This window comes from Arvicanthis niloticus, chromosome 5, assembly GCF_011762505.2.
Source record: "Arvicanthis niloticus isolate mArvNil1 chromosome 5, mArvNil1.pat.X, whole genome shotgun sequence".
Taxonomy (NCBI): domain Eukaryota; kingdom Metazoa; phylum Chordata; class Mammalia; order Rodentia; family Muridae; genus Arvicanthis; species Arvicanthis niloticus.
Genome location: NC_047662.1, coordinates 50,454,178 through 50,473,963, shown reverse-complemented (window position 1 = coordinate 50,473,963; position 19,786 = coordinate 50,454,178). Strand labels below are relative to the sequence as shown.

The window sequence follows — 19,786 nt, the reverse complement described above, 5'->3', positions numbered from 1 at the left end:
GAAACCAATCAAGGATCTTAACCAAATACCCTGGTAATAAATAACAGAACTGTATGTCCGTGTAGACTATTCCAAACCTCATTTAAAGAAAGAGTGTGAAGACTTAGCATTGGTTGTATCCTGTGCAGTGTGCCTGGCACAGGTAACCATGAAGAACCTGGGAATGTGGCCGTGTGATGTGAGCCAGAGACGCTAAATACGTCTGCTTGGTTTATACCTCAAATTATTTCTGTGTTACACGTTTATGTAACAAAATCCTTGGTAGAAAAAAACATGGAGGTTTACTCTTGAGTGATAAGGCTGGCATCGAAGAAGAGAGGTGTCAGCTATTAAATTCTTATCACGGCACAAAGGTTTTTGAATGTCAAATGTTAAACTCTTCCACATTCGATATGAATTTTGCTGCGACTCTTCAGTCCCCTAGGGTAGGCTTTCTGCCTGTGCCTGTCAGCTTCATTGTTAGATATTTTAAATAAAGCTTTCTCTAACATAAAAACTCCGCCCAGCCCTTTTAGGAAGCAGTCATAAATAAAGTGTGGATCGGGCCTTTGCAGTTCTGTTTCTTTTACCTATTTGTCACTGCGTGCCCATCCCCCATTCTTCATTCTCAGATGTGTGAAGCTAAGGTAAAAAGCCCTTTTTAAAGGGGCTCTGGGGAAGTAGGCAAATGACAGAAGTGCCTATGTGAAAATTAAGGGAGGGGAAATTCAGCAAGAAGGAAATCCATTAATGTTGTGATGAAACGTTGTCACTGGAGATGGTGACAAATTAGAGTCGGTTCCCATGGGGACCACACACTACCCTACTGATCATTTGACCTGTGGTTGGATGTTGGCTAGCCTAAGAATTGACCCAAAAGATGACAAGATGGTTTGAGTCCCGTTGTCTCATCAGCATTCAGGGGCCCCTTAGGGGATGAAGGGGAGAGGATAAAGAAGGATAAAAGATGAACACTGAGCTGTGGAGAGAAAAATGGTTTTAATTATGTGGAGGAGGATTGTGGGTCCACCTGTAGCTCTTTGTTGAGAACGTCCTTTGTTTTCTTCGGCTGTCTGCGGAGATCAGGGCAGGGCACAGCCCCAGTTTCTGTGTGGCCTCTTGGAAGGTTCCAGGGCAGAACCTTCCCTGCTTCAGTTTAATATATATATTCAGGTTTTAATCTCTCTGTGGGCTGTCTTTAAGACATTCTGTTATGCTTGCCCAGACCTGGGTTTAGTTAGCATGCTAAGAGAGATTGCTTTTAGAAAGGGGAAAAATGGATTATTAGTTGAGGTTTCCATAGTGAGCCACCAGTGCATTCCCTGGTGGAAGATAGATAGAGCGAGCCCGTGTCAGACTGTAGGGTCACTGGGCTATGGCTCTTTCAGTGCCCTCTGCCTCCATTTCTCCAAAAACTGCTATTTTCTCTTACATCAGAGTATTGTAATGGGGTTTATTAAGCTTAAAGAAAGAAACTTGTACAAAATATTGAATTCTGAAACTGATTCCCTAAGTGAAAGGAGCAGTTTCTTCCCTGTGTCCTCTATCCAGGTTATAAAATAGGAAATATCTAAAGATGCTTGAGTTATCAGAACATATAATTTAGTCTGATACCATTAGGCTACAGTTAACATAGTCAGGTAATATTAGCAAGGAATTGTGGGGCTTAGTTTTCCTGGAACTGTATTATGTCATATTTGATCCTATCCCTTTTAATGGGGGCACTTTCATAGGAATTATGAAGAATTCTGAATGAAACTGTATTTTTAAAAATCCTAATTTTCGTTGTGAAGTAAGAGGCTGCATCATGTATGGTGTTCCGCCAAGAATCTCACAGCAGTTGTTAAAGTGAATTTTAAAACGCAACAATTGGAGATGCTGGCCGTGTAGTTGGGAGACTGCTTGCCTAGCATCTAAAAAGCCCTGCGTTCGTTCATTCCCCAGCGCTATATAAACCAGATGTGGTGGAAAATGCCAACATTTGCCGAATGCTTTATGAAGTTCCCTCACTAAGCATTTCACATGTATATATCAATTTAATCCTTTAAAAACCCCTTTAAGTTGGGTAAGGAGGCCCATGACTGTAATTCCAGGTACTCACTCAGGATTGAGGTTAGGGATCAAGGACTGCTCGTACCTATTTTTAAAAAGCAAACAAAATAAAACGTTGTATGGTACAAGCCTTTGTTTCCCAGGGGCAGGCATTGAAGATTAAGTCACTTTCTCAATGTCGTGACTCTGTAGGAATTCAGAAATCTTCCTTCAGAGCCTAAACTTCCAACTTCTATGCAGCACAACTTCTCTTGGAAGTTTACAATGCAACTCCCTCACCCCACACACACCTTTTCTTTTTCTAGAGTCTTACACGGTGTTTTCTAGGCTGGACGTTGTTAAGTACGACCCTCTGGACAAAGAAAAGGTACATGTAGTGAGGGAACTTTATAAAGCACTCAGCAAATGTTGGCATTTTCTTTTCTTTTTTCTTTTTTTCTTTTTTTTTTTCCATTTGACATGATAAGGTGTCACATGAAAGACTGTGGAAGTTGATAGAGACAGGAAAAGCGTGTGAGATCTTTTAGCTGTCATGGATAACTGGACTTTGTATGTAGGTTCTGTGCCACACACACCCCTGCCCCAACACTGCAAATAATACAGCTTGGGGAAGGAGGTATATATCCTGTTAATTTGGTCCATGCCAGGCTCTAGGGTTAAGGGCAGTTGGGAGATACCAGCTTGAGACAGACCTTAACCAGGAAGTCAAAAACAGGTATTCCCCAAAGCTCTTATCAGCCACTCCAATGGCCCCGCCCCCAACTCTGAGTTCCAGCCAGCCCAGGCTAAGGACTTTGTAACATTCCGCTCTGCACCTTGTCTACTTAAGCTCAGCTGTTTTAACCTATGACACTTGTCATGTAGTCACCATTCAGGTTACATTTGTAACTTCTTTCTGTTTGCTTAGTCTGAGCAGGTGAACGCAGGTTCCGCAGACAAGAATTAAAACAAGTAACTGGATCTTCGTATTGCTCTCTGGCTTGTGCTAGCTACTTAACCTCATTGACATAAACCAAGAATGTCTACATTTTGTTGTCTGTGTCTGGCATATAGCAATCTGCTTCCCAGGGCAGCTGTTAGTTTTTTTCTGACAGGTCTCTGACATTTCTGTGCTATAGGTTTGTACTCTAGAAGTTATAATTGATAATTCAGATGCAACGCCTGGATTTGTGCAGCTTCCTGTAGCTTGCCTTCAACATACTGGCCCTAGGATAGGATTCAGCCTACTCTTAGATGTTTGATGTAACTATTACTGGGGGAGGGGGAGGATTACCTCTAACTTAATGGCATGGATCCATAGGTACGGACTGTATGAGTAAAGAATTTGGACCAGGTCCTGCAAGGGTGGCTTATCTGTTCTGTGGTATCTGCATAGACAACAGGGAGGACTCTCGGGGTTAAGAGTTTTTGTGAAGCCTCTTCTTATTCTTCTTTTGTAAGATGTATTTATGTATATGAGTATTCTGCCTTTATGTATGTGAGTATGTACACCATATGTGTGTCTGGTGCCCTCAGACTTCAGAAGAGCATGTGTGATCCCTTGGAACTGAAGGTAGAGATGGTTGTGAGCCACCATATGGATGCTGGGAATTAAACTCAGGTCCTCTGGAAGAATAGCAACTGCTCTTAACCACTGAGCTCTCTCTCTCCAGCCCTTTTAGAGGCTTCTTGACTTGTGCTCAGATAGGATGACTTCAGGACATGCTTGAGCCTTTGATTAGGCTCACAACTAAGCATATGACACTCCCTTCCCTGTGTCTTTTGTTTCTTACAGAATGGTAGCTCAGAGCTTCCATTAAGGATGTGCAGGTAGAAGCCTTAGAAAGTTTTATAACCTAGGCTTAAAAGTAATATAGTATAACTTGCCATATACTCTACTGATGGAAGTCATCATAACACTATTTGGATTCCAGCAGTGGGGTAGGAGGCATATTAGATCCCACTGCTTAATGAAGAGACATATTAAAGCAGATTTTTATACCACACTAGGATCAGGGATGCATCTGGGGGATGATTTAGAGTTCCTGACCTAAAACAAAGGGTCTGCATCTTTTTCATCATGAGGAGTAACCTCCTCCCACCACACATTCGTCCACCATGATGTTCTTACCAAGTGACCATGGACCAAAGGAACCCTCTGAAACTTTGAATCTTTACTCTTTGAAGTTGTTTCTGTCAGATACTAGTTCTTGATGATGATGAATCCAGCATAAACCAAATTAATGTGTCCCAGACTTTATTTATGGATGTTGACATTTAAATTTAATATAAGTTTAAAATGCTGCTTCAGTACAAACACTTGAAAATACAGACTCTTTCTTAGCTTAAGGCTTGTATAGAAACAGGCAGTGGGCCATATTGAAATAGCTGGTTTCAAAGGTCTGAATCTTCGAAGTTGGCACTCAGCAAATGTGCAGAGAAGCCTTTGAGAATTTCCAATATGGAGGTATATATGAGGAGAGTAGATATTTGTTATGAAATACAGGCAGGTCTTATGCCCATTTTCAAATGAGTTGGTGAAGATTTTATTTTGAAGTTCAGTTCTTTTAAGTGTATCTTATCTTTATCCTGTTCTGGGACATTTATTCCCACGTAATGGAACATATCCTTGACATTTCCAGGTAGAAATTAATGGTATTTACCTTATCAAAAGTCAGTAGCCAAACAGAAAAGATAAAACCTGCTTTTTGATGGAGTTGTACACTTAAGAGATATTCTGGGTTAGGAATGTAGCTCAGTAGAGCATGTGTCTAACATGATGGGACCTGAATTTGACCCTGACAACCTGATGATTTATTGATAGACCGATAGATAGATTGGTATGTAGTCACAAACATAGATTGTATTTTTAAAGAAGTTGTTTGTTACTAAACCAAAAAAATGTTGGTAATTTCTAGGAGGAAATTTTGGACTAGATGATTTTTGGTTGTGGGAAACTATCTTACACATTGCAGAATGTTTAGGTATATTCTTCACTCCTACTGTCTACTTGATAGCAGTTCCTACCAAGTTATGAAAGTTGTCTCTAAAGATTGCCACATGGGACAACATAATTAGTGGCCTAACTTGAGATGTAAACATTGAAGTGTACTGCATACCACCTCAGTGACCTCCATAGAGAAGACCAATATCGTTTTACGGTAAGAAGTCTAGCTCAGGGAGTAGGAGTGTGGATGGGTGTGGGGATTCCCTATTTGTACAGCTTCTCTCTTGCCAAGAGAACCACCCAACACCAAATTAATTCTCCATTCATACAGCTGCTCTCTCTCCAAGAGAACGACTCAGCATCAAATTACTTTCATAGTAATTTTCCAGAAAAATTTCCAAGCTTTATTAGTATATTTTTTAGAAAAGCTTACAAACTTCACTTCTTTGTGAATATTACTGAGAAAGACATTGTCTTGAAAATGACAAATGGAGATATTCTGATTGCCTCCATGTTCCCGCCTGTAGGCTACTGGATTGTATGAACTGCATGACCCAACGGGAATGATTAGTTCTCTGCTAGAGTGCTGTTAATGAATAGCTCTGCAAAACCAATTAGCCATAATTCTATCAGTCATCTCATTTGGGTAACGTTTTGTTCAAGGGGAAGACAAACACCATGGTTTTCCTTGGAGATCTACAATTAAGCTGTGGTATTCGGTAGAAGCAATGGAGGGAATAACCATATGTGTACCAATGTGCTTTCTTTATTCCCACATGAAGGTAAATCATGATAAAGGATTCTGCTCACAGCAGTTAAGAAAGACATTTGTCCATCCTAACGGTGTAATGAGTCCCATCCAAGTATATTTCTAATTATACATATTGTTTAATATGCATGGCTACATTGAATCTCCCTAGAGAATTGCTGTTCCCATGGAAGACTTTGAATGGGGTTCCCAAGGGCTGTACAGAAGAAAGCACTGTCACTCCCCTTTGTCCATTTAGTCCCCATCTCATCTATGTGACTCCAAGAACCAGAAAAGGTTTCTTGCTCTTTTCTCTTAACATTATTTGCTCTCAACCACACTGTGTATGTGCTGTTACACTGGCAGTAATAATATCTGAAGTCCTCGTTTCTGGTTTTCCAGCAGAGCTATACATCATTCCATTGAGTTTGAACAATTAAGGGCTCAGAAATATGGCTTCCTCTCTTAATAGGCTGATAATACTTTATTGCTGTCTAAATTTCCTACCATGATGTCTAGGTGTTTTGCAACTTTTCTCCCACCCATCCAGTAAAGATGATCTGGGTATAGTTTATATGTTACCTAAAGCTTAATGTATGCATCTCATGATGCAAATTTATTAGTTTATCAGGAAAGATGAAGTAAATAGGTGATTTATTTTGCTCACTATCATCCACAGCTAGCCAAAAAAATCCGGGAGAAGTTCAACCGTTACCTGGACGTGGTCAATCGGAACAAGCAAGTTGTAGAAGCCTCCTATACAGCCCACCTGACATCCCCGCTGACTGCCATCCAGGACTGCTGCACAATTCCGCCTTCCATGATGGAGTAAGACCCGAGCATTCTCTGCTGCCGCTGCTGTTGATAGACCGAGAGCTGGGTTGCTTATTCTTCCACATTCAAACTGCCCGTGTCTGATTATTGCAAAGTACACAGTAGCTTTCCATTTACTCACGGCACTAATATCATAATATCTGTATATTTAAACTTGTCAGCTTCTGCCCATGAGTCTCCCATTACTTACTTGCCTAGGGAACCTCAGTTAATGTTCATCTACACTTCTTTCTTTTTCCCTCCCAGAAGAAGTCATTATTCCCTCCGTCTGTTGCCATAGTTACTTTCTATCCTTCCATATACTCAATGCACCACACCGCACCTTGCCGGTAATCCTTCCTCCTCTGATGCTCAGTGCAGGAATCACACCTCTGCCCCCTTCATCTCCAGCACTTGGCACTTGGTTTTATTAACTGTGCATTAATGTCTAAGCTGGTTTGTATCTAGGGGTGAGTAAAGGAATTTCAACCCTCAAGAATTATATAAGATATCGTGAGGCAAATACTGAATACCAAACAGGGCAAAATGTGACCCAGAGCCATGGTGGGTTTCCCCCAAAAGCAAGGAGTCTCACCAGGAAGGTTATATCAAACATGTTCATGAAGGTGCACGTGCAAAGTTATCATAGTACCACTTAGAGCAAAAGCATGTAAATATTATAAATGTCTCCCGGTAGGGGTTTACTCTGGAAAATTGAATAACACCCTTGCATGTGCAATAATGAGATGCAGCCATGCTGTCGAAGCTGCTTTGTGAAAGTGACTGGCACACATACACACATGTGTAAGCATTAAAGGTTTGGGAAGGCTTATAGCTAAGTCTTTTGGCATAAGGACAGAGATTCCCATTTTGAATGCCATATGTCAGGTCTGAGATACTGGGCATCTCTGTGACAAAGCCGATGTTCTCTTCTGTTAATGTAATGAAGCAGAGACTACAGTGTCTCCTCTAAGAGCTTCTTGTGTGATTTAGTTAAAGATTCTAAAGATCTTCACTGTACTCATGGAAGATTCACACAGTCAGTGGCTTAGCACAAAGGAGTGCTCCCTCACAGTGCTCCCTCACAGATGACCTCCCATACCAAACAGTTGAATTAGGGCGCATGCTGCCCTGATTCAGAGTAGGTGACTGGAGCCTCTTTGACAACATGCTCTTGTCAAAGCAGCTAGTTCTGGGGATAAAACTGAACAGTCAAAAGATATCCAGAGTTTAAAACTGACCTTGACAACAGCTATTTGCAGCAGGCAGAACCAAGCAAGGACCACCTTTCTTTTACACTCAGTCTGCTTGGCTTAGAGTTCAGTTTCTTTCCAAATCTATATATGAAGGGACTTCTGGGTTGATGATGTCTGAGCCAAAATGTGTTGCAAGGGTTTCTGTTTTTAAACCAAGATTCAAGGTGAATATGGGAGAAAGTTGTTGGGGGAAGCCAGGGTAGGACTCCTTAGCCTGCTGCCTGTTCCATTCTCTTCTCACAGGCTTCTGTGGGCATTCTAGCTGCAGCAGTATCCTGCTAATAAGCACGCTCACTTCACTCCTCTCCAATGTTCCCTTTCACTGGCGTCTCCGTTTGGAATCTTAGGGCATTCACAGTGGAACTAAGAGCAGAAGGGAGGAACGCCCTATCCCACAAGGCAGCTAAAGGAATGGCTAAAATATTTTGGTTTTAAGTCAACTTTGTAACTCATGAATTGATCTTGGGAAGTCATATGAAGTCTGAGCCAGTGAGGTGAGAGTAATGAGGGTATTTCCCTCCCTGGGGCTGCAGCATTAGGAAAATTGAGAATCACTGTTCTAAACTATGAGATATATTAGTTGTAGAAGCAAAGTCTTTTAAGTTTATGTGCCTATATCTAGCCATATACAGATGCATTGATACTGTTTTATAAGCAATATGAGCAATCAGACCCCAAATAAAAATTTTTGTACTCTTTGTTCTAGAACCTGTCCATTCCTAAGATGAGTTAGAATCCGGACAGTGTTATCATAAGTAATTTTAACCCATGGCATATCTTCAGTTTTTGTTTTAGGCCAGGCTTTTCAGTTCTACTGACTTATCATCTATGTACTTGTTTGTTTTCCCCTTAGGACTTGATGATACATTTTTTTTTTCTTTTTAAATGTAGGATGGCTAGTTCTAGAAAGGAGCTATACCGTATATAGCTGCAAGCTGGTGAGATTGCTCAGCTAGTGTTTGTCATACAATCTGCCAACTTGTGTTTGATCCCCATAAAGGTGGGAGGAGAAAGCCAACTCCACAAAGTTGTCTAAATGGACCTCCAGATGTGTGCTGTGGCACCACCTCCCCCCCCCACAATAGTAATAAATGATCAATAAACTTTATAGGATCGTGATAGTGCATGGTTACCAACTCAGTTGTAGGAGCAGGAGGGCTGTGAGTTCTTAGCCAGTCCAGGCTTTCTGGAGAAGAGGGAGACCCTAGGGAAGGAAGGCAAGGGAGAGAAAATCTGTTATATAGAGTCCCCGGCACAGCATACCTGAAGGTGATTTTGTGACCACATGGGAAATAAAAGCTGCAAAGTGGCAGAAAATTGATTTTCTTTTTCAAGATGAGTTTGATACTTCCCTTCTTAGATTATTAGTCAGCTCTGAAACTTTTCGCTCAGGAGCCTTGGGAGTTAATGATTTTGCATGGGGCCTTGCATAGTGATTAGGCCCTCTGTCCGTGTTTATTGAAGGGATGATCCAAAGTCTTAACATTCAATACTGGGAAAAAACAAACAGGTCGAGGCTTAACCTCAGACAAGCTCATTTTCAGTGTCTGCCTTGCAGTAACAGGCATAAGGGTTCTTTTGTTTCTGGGTTTGTTGTTGCCTGTTTAGTGGTACTGGGACTCTAACCTATGCCCTCATACATGCTAAAAACAACAGGCTTGAGAACACAGGGTCATCCGCGTATGACATTCAGCAGCTCTGTTTGCATCACATTGGCTGGGTGCTACAGTACAAAGAACTGTGGTCATGGCATCGTACCATGGATCATATCTGACCTTTAGGTGCTCTTTTTTGACCCCCACAGATATTTAAAATGATTTATTCCCCTTTGTATGCTTGTCAAATCATTATCAACATTAGAGGTTTGGAAAATTTAAAGGCTGGGTTTTTGGTTTTGCTTGAAGAATCAGAGCACCTGGCCATAGGAAGTTCCCAGGTCCACTTGGGAGCCCTCTGCCTTCATGAAGAGCCACTCTGCCCTCAGAGACTCTCCCAACTCTCCTGATTATCACCCTTGCCACTTGCTCTAAGCCAATCCCTCAGCTTTCATCCTGGTTGACCCACACTGCCACTTCTGTTTTCAACTCTGGTTTTACTGCATCATAGATTTGACTTGTCCGCTTGCATTCCCTGCTAGGCCAGCTCCCACTTCCCCTTCCTTGTCTCTCAGGATCTCAGGGACCCAGCCATCAAATGTACCTCACTAAGACTCTTCTCCCTGGGACCTGGCTTGAGCTCAAATGCTTCTATTGTGTGTGTGTGTGTGTGTGTGTGTCAAGAGCCACCTATCTGTGGACAAGCCCCATTGCCCCTGGGCCTTTTACCTAACTGAATCAATAATTTGATCTTCCACATTTCAAAGTGAATTTCTTCTGTTCCCAATTCCGTTTATAGATATTAATGCCATTGTCATTCTTTTTGTTTGTGTGTGTCTTTATTTTATAAGAAGGAAAAATAAAATACAAGTCAGAGAGTAAACACTAAGATACACCTAACCTTTTCTGCTTCTTTGTATCTCCATGAGGGGAGTCGGTGCTGCTGGGACTCACTCATCTCCCGTTTGCTAATTGGCTGATCATGGTGGGAACTGGCATACTAAGCAAACCAGTGTTCACTGTGAGTCAGTAAGCAATTCTTTCCAGGCCCCTTCATCTTGACCCCTACAGCTGAGCAGCTTCAGCTGAATAGATAATTCTCTCATGCTCACCGGGGACATCTTCAACAGCTTCACTGATTGTCAAATGTGAAGAAACTCTTGGAAGCACCTTTAAATTGGATTCCCACTAATTTTAGGGAGCTCTTTGTGTTAGGGCATCTACTGAGCTTGAAGTCACTGGAGAAGGGAATGGAACCCATCCCATTTCTAAGCCAATTTGAGTACATTCTCAGGAGTTATCCATGAGAACTTCACGGTGGCAGGAGGCAAACCTTACCATTTGGCTCCTTGAGCCACATTGTGCTGCAGACCTGTTAGCTCAAGTTGCAAGAAGCATGGCTCTCAGTTATAGCTCTCATTACCAGCTACTCTTACAACCCCCTGTGCCAGTGTTCTGCAGAACAACAGAACCCATAGGAGTGTGGCTGAGTGTGGGGGTGGGGGGTGTGTAACAGATAGTGGTTTACTTTAAGGAATTGACAGATGGATAATGTAGGTGCAAGTCCAGAGCAGTTGGGTGGGCTGACAGGCTGCAGACCCAAAGAGGAGTTACAACTGAAGTCCATAGGAGACACACTAGGGGAATCCCTTTTTTCTAAAGAGATCAGTGTTCTAGAAAGGTCTTCATCCAGTTCTTTGGGTCCATGAAGCTTTGTGTTATAGGAAGCAATCTGCCTTTCTATGAACACATGTGCCTTTGGGTTTTACTGCTGTAAACAGATACTGTGACCAAGGCAAGTCTTATAAAGGACAACATTTAATTGTGGCTGGCTTACAAGTTCAGAGGTTCAGTCCATTATCATCAAGGTGTGAAGCATGGCAGTGTCCAGACAGGTATGGTTCAGGCAGAGCTGAGAGTTCTAAGTCTTCATCTGAAGGCTGCTAGTGGAAGACTCACTTCCAGGCAGCTAGGACGAGGGTATTAAAGCCCCCAGGCCACACCTTCTAATAGAGCCACTCCCTGGGCCTAGTATATACAAACCATCACACTGTGCTTTAGCTGTTTGTCCTTCAAAAGAGGATCCAGAGTGGTGTTTGACATTATATGTGGTTACTACAGGCTGGTACATCCAACCAACCCTGGTTCCCTTAGAGAAAGGATGCATATCCTACTGTTGACATTTTTTTTTTTTTTTTAATTAAACCACAGTGAGTACACATTTGTACTTGCCTGCCTTTCTACAGTGTTGTCATACATGTTTCCTTTGTGGAAAGTTTAGAAATGCCTGGAATAGAGTCTCAGAATTTAGGAAGTTTTCTACACAAAGTGCCATGACTTAGATGCTGAGTCAGTTTCTCTATTAGTGGGTTTGGATCAAAGTGTTACCAGTGCACTATGAGGCAAGAACAAGTTATGGAGAGGCTGTTTTAATGATTAGCGTGCTCATTCATAAATACTAGGATTCCTAGAGTAGGCTCTTCTGGCATTTACGGTAGATTTAGGAGATGTGATATCTGTTCCAAATAGACTTAGCTTCAAGTGGGGAAGGAGGGGGGGGGGGGTTGACTGTTTTTCCTCAGAACTCTCTCATTATCAGAGAGGAGCCTTCACTTTGTTTGCTTTTGTTTATTGTGATGGTGGATTGAGCCCAGATCCTAACATACTTCACAGAGTGCGTTCTACTATTGCTCCGCATCGCTGCCCTTCCTCAGTGTGCTCACCTTCACCGCAGAAGAATCACCACAGAAGAAGCAGCTTAAGCAGTACTGACAGTCCTCTGTCCCATTAAGTTCATCCGTGACAAATTATGCTGCTGTAATTAAACAGTGAGAATACCCCCCAACTCTGCCCTTTCTGTGGGAAGGAGAGGGGCCCCACTGTCCTCATCTGGAAAATGAGACTTTTTAAGTATGCTTCAGAGACCCTTCTAATCCTCCAGGTCGCTTGCGTTTTTCTTTAGCTTCTTAAAAGGTATTTATTTAGTGCCTGACGTATTCACCCATGTATGCTTGGTGTATGTATTGGTGCACACCCATGCAGAGGACAGAGAGGGATATCTTTCTCTGTCACGCTCCACTCTATTTTTTGACACAGGGTCTGTCACTGGACCAGACGCTTGCTGTTTCTCTAGGCTGATGGGCTGGCTGACCAGCCAGCTCCCAGCATCCTCTTGTCTCTGCTGCCCTCCCCTTTGAAAGGGATGGGTTATAGGCTAGGGTTTGTTTGTTTATTTGCCAGTCCCCTCCAACCATTGGGTTTATTCTTTAATTAGAGCCATTTTACATAGTAGGAGTCGCTTCATATTGTTCAAATCAGTAAATTCTACATTCTATATACATTTTTTTGAAACATTACCTAGGTAAATAATAATTAGAAGGTAAAAGCACCTATTCATTCATTTGGGAACAAAAGAACAGATAAAAATAATGAAATTCTTTTCATGGGTGTTAAAGTGGAAAAAGGATTTAAACATTCTGAGCTAAGGAAGGAGTGAAGGAGACTTGTGGCCACACTGACCAGTGGCACTGAGGAGGACCTTGATTTGACACAGATGATGGAGGCTGCAGCTGAGGGAAATCATTTCTCCATTACAGAGAAGTTCATAGGTCAGCTAATCAGAGCAGTGGGCTGTAGGCTCCGTGAGTGAAGTCAAGACCAGCGCCAATGCTGCACATAACACCCCCACATAACACCGTGCATGACATATAGAAGATAGCCAAGTGCAACCAACTTAAACAAGGAGATTGAGATTTTTGAAAAAGGGAATGAAAGAATGAGACGTAAAATCAAGAGTATTTTACTTGTCAAACACGTTAACAACTGAAAGTCCTAGTCTGCTTTCTTCTATGTAAGCAAGGAACTAGAGAGACATGTGCTGGGCAGCTGGTGCCCATTGTCTTGAGTTTTGGGAGAGGGGGCAATCGGAGCTGGTGGATATAATTCTAGAGAGGTGTGGGTATGAGAGCACCTGGGGCTAAGGTCTATTTGCACTTGGTGTACCCTCTCATCTTTAAGCTACAAGTTCAAGGACTCTGTCAAACTCAATCTTGTGTTCAATAAGGGCCTTCAGTAAATATTGGCCTAAAAAGTATATGCCTAGTCCCAGTAGTAATATGGATGTCAGAATTACCCAGTAGACATTGACCCCTGTTAGGAAGTTGATTTATGACACTTCATGGTTCATTGCTTTTATCTGGACATCTTTCCATGTTACAAGCTCTCTTTTGTAGCATAAGTTAATGCTTAGTTATCTCAGTTACCACTTTAATAAGTTTGTTGTGTGCATGGAATATTTTAGAATATACAGAAACCATTTTTAGCTAAAGCTGCCTACATCATGTTCAAGGTGTAGTGAGTAAACAAGGCATTATAATAGGTACTTTCTGATAGACAGAGATGGAAAAGGAGACCCACTACATGAACCAGGCAAACGATAGCCAGTGTGAGGAAATACAAAGGCCATTTTAAAGAGAAACAGGCTTGGTGCAGAACAGTATGTGAGGCCTTGAATGACACTTTTGCACACTGGTCTAGGAGAAGACTATTTCAGACCAGAAAAGCAAAATGTGTGTCTATAAAGCAAACCCTTGGTGTAAGTGGAAGACTGAGCTGGAACAAAATGCAGCGGAGATGCTCAGGAGCCTGGAGATCCCAGGTCATGTAGTAGAGTACTTTCTATAAGCACTAAGTTTTCAAACAAAAAAGATTGCAGTATGGTTCATGATTTGGTCAAGATGGTAACTAAGTGGCAAATAAAGAATAACTGTGGTGAAGAGACAAAGATGTCCATCACTTGGGCCAATTTGTTTCTCACAGTAAGACAAGTGGTGTCTGGCTGACAAGCCTGACAATCTGAGTTTAATTCTCAGAACCCATGTGAGATGGATGGAGAGACCTGACTCCAGAAATTTGTCCTTGGACCTGTGCACTCTGGTACACCCCTGCCCCCAACAACATTTTTTTTTTTTTTTTTTTTTTTAAGAAATGAATAGTACCCTGAAATGCAATAATGGCTACATAAAGAAAGTGTAAGTAACACTGTAGAGTGGAAACACAAGCACAGTCTTAGATGAGACGATGTCCCGAAGGTTTATTAGAGATTTAGGTGATGAAGGAGATTTTTAAATACCTTTTTATAGATTTATTTTCTTGTGTGTGTATGTTTTGCCTACATATATGTATGTGTGCCACATGGTTGCCTGGTGTCTGGGGAGGCCAGAAATAAGTGTCAGGTCCCCTGGAAATGGAGTTCCAGGCAGTTGTAAATGCCATGTAGGTGCTGGAAACCAAACCCACGTCCTCTGCAAGATGATCCAGTGTTCTTTTTCATGGTGCAGTCTCTCCAGCCCCGAGGAAGATTTTAAAAGAAACTTCTAATTTTTTAAACTTAATATCTTAGAGGATGGAAATCTGTGAAGAATAAAAATAAAGGTAAAAGATTTGCAAAGAGATTGAATTGACTGTGAATGAATTGACTGTGACTTGCTAATTTGGATGATAACAGGAATGCTTATCAGGCATTGGAGGTGTTAGAAAAGCATGGGGTTAACCCTTGCATCGTTCTACTTTGAGCCCACAAACATTTGCACCTCATTCTGTTGTGTGCATAGTGGTTTAGGAAATGTGTCGATTTATTTTTAAGATACTTTTTATCTTGTACATGTAATTGTAATGTGCTTGATAGGGGACACTGGTATGTTGTAATGCATGTATAGTGTATAGTGGTCAGGTCACTTCAAGAATGTTTATTGTCAATTTCCTATAAAATGTGATGTCTAGACATAGCAGCTGACCCACACTTTTTTTTTTTTTCAAGCCTGGTTCTAAGGTGGCACACATGGAAATGAAGACATAAAACATTTCACCATCTATCTGTTCAATTTCTTGTTGTTACACGTTTTCTGGCAGAATGAAATGTTCTGACTTAGGCATTTTGTGAAGATGACTTCTGGTCCTTTGTTCTCTCTGTGTCACAAGGCCGAAGAAACAAGGAGCCTGGTCCTTTGACAACTGAGTTTAATTTTCTTTCAAGCCCTGTTCCTTCCCCAGGAAGATGTGTTTTGTCCACAAAGCACTGGATGGAAATTCTTCCCTTTCAAGTCACTTGTGCTGCCTTATCAGGCCCTCCCATCTCCAGTTCCTTTAGCTGTTACTACCTGCAGGCTAACTAAGCACTGACCCAGGCTTTGCGGATATTGGTACCAGCAGGCCTTGAGCTGAGCTAAGAATTCAACAAAGATTTTGCAAAGAATTTGCATTTCTAAAAAACTACTTGACTATAATATGAAACCTACAGAAAAGGGTTTTCATTCGTTTATAATTCAGTAACAATACCTCTTGAGTCCTGTGAACAGACTAGTGGCAACTAGAAACTGTTTCTGCCTAATTTTTAGCCTTGCCTCCCTCCATTTTACAGAGAAGAAAACAGTGTATAGAGGTATAGGAGGGGTCCAGGAGGTGGGTTTAGAGTCTGGGTTTCTGATTCCAAATGAGTTAGGGATGTTGTTGCTGTATATTTTCTTTTCTTTCTTTTTTTTCTTTTCTTTCTTTTTTTTCTTTTCTTTCTTTCTTTCTTTCTTTCTTTCTTTCTTTCTTTCTGTTTGTTTGTTTGAGACAGGTTCTCACTGTGTAGCACAGACTGGCTCAGACCTCAGATTCTCCTGCCTCTGTCTCCCGAGTGTTAGAATTATAAATATGTGCTGTCATGCCTGGGTCAAATGAATTGTTTTTATAATGATGAAATAGTTTGACCGAAGGTGAAGTTAGCAGTGAGGCTGGCTCGCCTGCCCTTTGAAGTGCTACATTATGTTTCTTAGAATTTAGGACTATTGAATGACTCCTTGAATGAGTAGCTGAATACAAAGATTTTAACCAGGACCATGTTTCTGCAGCAGTGTGTGTGTCATTTCCTGTGGGGTTGGGAGTGGGGATAGGTAACTGTATCTGTGAGAGTGTCATTGACAAGAAGCACCCTCACTCCAGAGCATCCACTTGCAGGGAGCTGAGTAAGAACCCCACTTTCTGGAGGTTCCTCTCTCACCTGTGCTGACCAAAGGATGAGAGACACCTCCATGTGTCCAGTATTGGATTTCACCTCCTGCCTTTTACGAATTTTAAGTAGAATTGGTTTTGTGATTTTTCTTTTAAAAATCTCGTGTTTGTGTTGGGTGAGAGGATGCTAGTTAGATGGTTACCCTAGGCTTAAAGAATGGACCTTATCACAGCTGAAGACCAACCTGTAAGCTGTTTATATGCTTTATGGTACTGAGATTGCAAAGCGTTTTTAAATTGGAGAACCATTCTGGCTGTTACCTCTTATCCAGTGTGATTGTGTGCAAACCTCTGGCACATCTGTCTTCAACCTCAGGCACATCTGCCGCTAGCTCTCAGTGCCTTGCATGGCTTGTTTCTTTTGCAGAACAGGGTGGTTTGGGCAGACCTCTCTCTCCTTGGTGCACATAAGCTAAAAGCTGGACTAGCTCACCTCCAAGGTCACCTGCTAGCCGAGGTAGGTTCTTGATTACCTTCTTTGAGGTCTGAGTGGTACATCCCACAGCCACCTGCTATTTACAAAAAGAGGAAATACATGATTTGCAGCCTCTGGGGTAGCCTGAGACATTGGCCTCTAAGCTTCTTGTATTTCTTTACTTAGCAATAGTGACCAGTTCCTCACAGGTCTGACCCTGGGTAAAGTCCCAAGGGTAAAGAAGTACAGAGAAGGAACACCCCCTCTTTGTGTCTTCCAAGCACAAAAGAGGAGTGTTTAAGTAAATAGCAGTGTAGTGTGGCCATCCTTACAGGAGGTCAAGTGGCCAGTGGGCAGAGGTGACATGGAGTGGCACAAAGGGTGCTACCAGACTGTAGACCCTTTCTATTTTATCTTATACTTTTATCTTGTTGTGCATAGTGTTCTCATATTCCCAGCCTGCTGATGAAGAAGATGTGGTTATATGTTCCCTCTCAAGTCTCCCAGATGTCACCTGCCCAATTGCTTAGCTTCTGCACAACATGATTAATATCTATATGCATATAAATGTGTGGTCCAAGGCCACGGTGGGGCTACCTGTTAGTGACGTGCTGTGGTGAGGAAATGGTAGGGAAGGAATGTGTATTCTCTGTGAGGTCTAGGGAGGTACCTTGTGCTCCGAGTGCCTTACCATCCAAGGGCATTGGGAACCAGCTCTTGTTTCCAGCATTCTTGAACCTCAGAGATTTAATCCTTCTTGCTGATAAGAACAAAAAGAATGTGACTTATCACTCCCACCTCTGAGGAGATGGAAGGAAAGCCCCCTTTCTTGCAGTGTGATTACGTGTTATTTGACAGCTTTTCCGTTTGCCCATTCATTTAGGTGTTTGCATAAGTGAGCTCAGTTGGAGGGGGTTGAGTATTGTTGGCTTTATAAATTCGATGGCTTCTTTTTGAAGTGATCTTACTCTTACCCTTTCCTCTGCCACTGAGAGTTTAAATATTTGCTAATGCAGATGCTCTTTCTTGGTTTGACTTTATTCTTATGGGCAGTTAAGTGGAGGATAAGGAATCCTTCCTTTTAATTCTTTTCAACTGGGGTTGCTCAAATGTTCCAAAAGCAGCCAAGTCCAAGAAGCAGTGAACAGTTGGGAGCCTGGCTGAGTGGAGGTGAGGAGCTACTCCTCATGTCAGGTTATGGTGCGCCAGCAACTGTGGGCTGTCACTAGGGCCAAGGGGTGTGTGAGGCACAGGCATTTCTATGTCTGTTCCTTCCCTCGAGACGATTGAAGGTATTGGTGTGTACTGTGGTTTCTTCTGTGTGCTGTTCTAAAAACAGCGGTGCAACAGGCAGCCAGGGCCTGCTCAACTTGAGAGCTTTTTGGGGAGTTTCCATGTTTGTTCCTCACTCCCATCTGAACTGATATTAGCTTTGCTTTTGGAGGGAAGGAGGGAGGGAGAGAGGGAAGGAGGGAGGGAGGGAGGGAGAGAGAGAGAGAGAGAGAGAGAGAGAGAGAGAGACTTTACATTTGTCTCTACAGTTTAGCAGTTATTAAAAAGAAGAGAACAAATAGAAAAATACCCACAGCCTCTCAGCCCCTCAGCCGCCATCACACTGGCTCTGTGTATGGACTCCTGAACACTTTAAGCCTTGCTCTTCTGAGAAATCCCCAAGGATTTGCTTTTTAAATCATTGCCTTAAAAAAAACGCATCCATGAACAATACCACACTTCACCACCACCCCGGGAACCCACACCAGGGGTTTGGGTTTTGTGTGCACTGTAATAAATTGGGCCCGGCTTCCCTGGAAATGTTCAGAAAAACCCAGGATCCTGAATGATTTGCCTGGCAAATCACCTTCCCCAGGGAATTTAGACAAAGACCAAGCTACAGATTCAGGAAGTAAACCCCAAAAGGGGTGTGTGCGTCTGTCTTCCCTTTATATCTTTTTCTTTCTAAATCAGGACTCTACTGAAAGTTGATTTACACTGTGGATCAGGGCTGAATGGAATCCAATTGGAAGTCACTTGAACACTGTTTTGATGTGAGATTCAAAGCTTCTGCAAATTTATTTTATCCTCTACATTTGCTGATCTCCTGCTTGTAAATCCTGTTGAAGGAGAATAAAAATGACTGCAGCCTGATGGGAATTAAATGTCTGAAGTTCAAAGCAGTTTGCACATCAGAGCAAGCGTCAATCAAATGAACATCTTGCAAGGCAGGCAGGGAGTGAATTTCTCCATGGGGAAGAGATCAAAGTGGGAGTCACAGCCCTGTTTTCTCCCTCGGGACAGCAGTTCGATCAGTTGTTCATGAAAGTAAATCCAAAAGGAAGACCTTCCCCCCCCCTTTTCTTTCTTAAGGGGACAGGGGAGATAGAGTTATTCCTCTAGAAACTGAATTCTAGGCGCTGGCTTTATCTTATGAAAATAAGCAAAGAAGTCGGATTTAGTCCAATATCTTCTTTTATAAGGCTCAAGGTCTAAAGGAGTTTTAGGTAGGATTTTTTTTCTATTGCTACTTTTTTTAAAATCATAAATATGAATAGTGAGATGAATCAACCATTTAAACTGATTGCTTATGCATCTTATATGAAAATGCATGTTTTTTTCCTAGTTCTTGACCTCTCTATAAACCTGGATTTATATGCATATGATTGGCAGCTGATATATCCCTCATTGCCAATTGGTTTAGGTAAGTCCTAGGAGTAGCTGACATGTTTTTATAAAGAATCTCAACCATGAACTTTGTTCCCATGGGCTCCAAATCTGAGTGAGTGACTAGTATGTTGCTTTTTATAAAATGCTTTTCTTGAGGTCACATGTGCATTAAGTGTGTTCCTGCCTTTGGGCTGGTGACCATTCTTCCTAGGTTGAGAGGTAACTAATATATCAAGATGACTAAGCAGGTTTCCTTCCCATGTTTAGAGTTCAGCAGGTTTGGAGTCT

The 19,786-nt window shown here is 42.0% G+C and overlaps 1 protein-coding gene across 1 annotated transcript in view; it reads left to right on the top strand.

Moving 5' to 3' along the window:
• Cachd1 (cache domain containing 1) overlaps nt 1–19,786 on the top strand; it is a 215,417-nt gene that overhangs the window by 107,592 nt on the left and 88,039 nt on the right. The window contains exon 3 of the mRNA XM_034502781.2: nt 6,385–6,533. Within this exon, the coding sequence (XP_034358672.1) occupies nt 6,385–6,533 (149 nt within the window). The remainder of the gene's footprint in view (nt 1–6,384; nt 6,534–19,786) is intronic.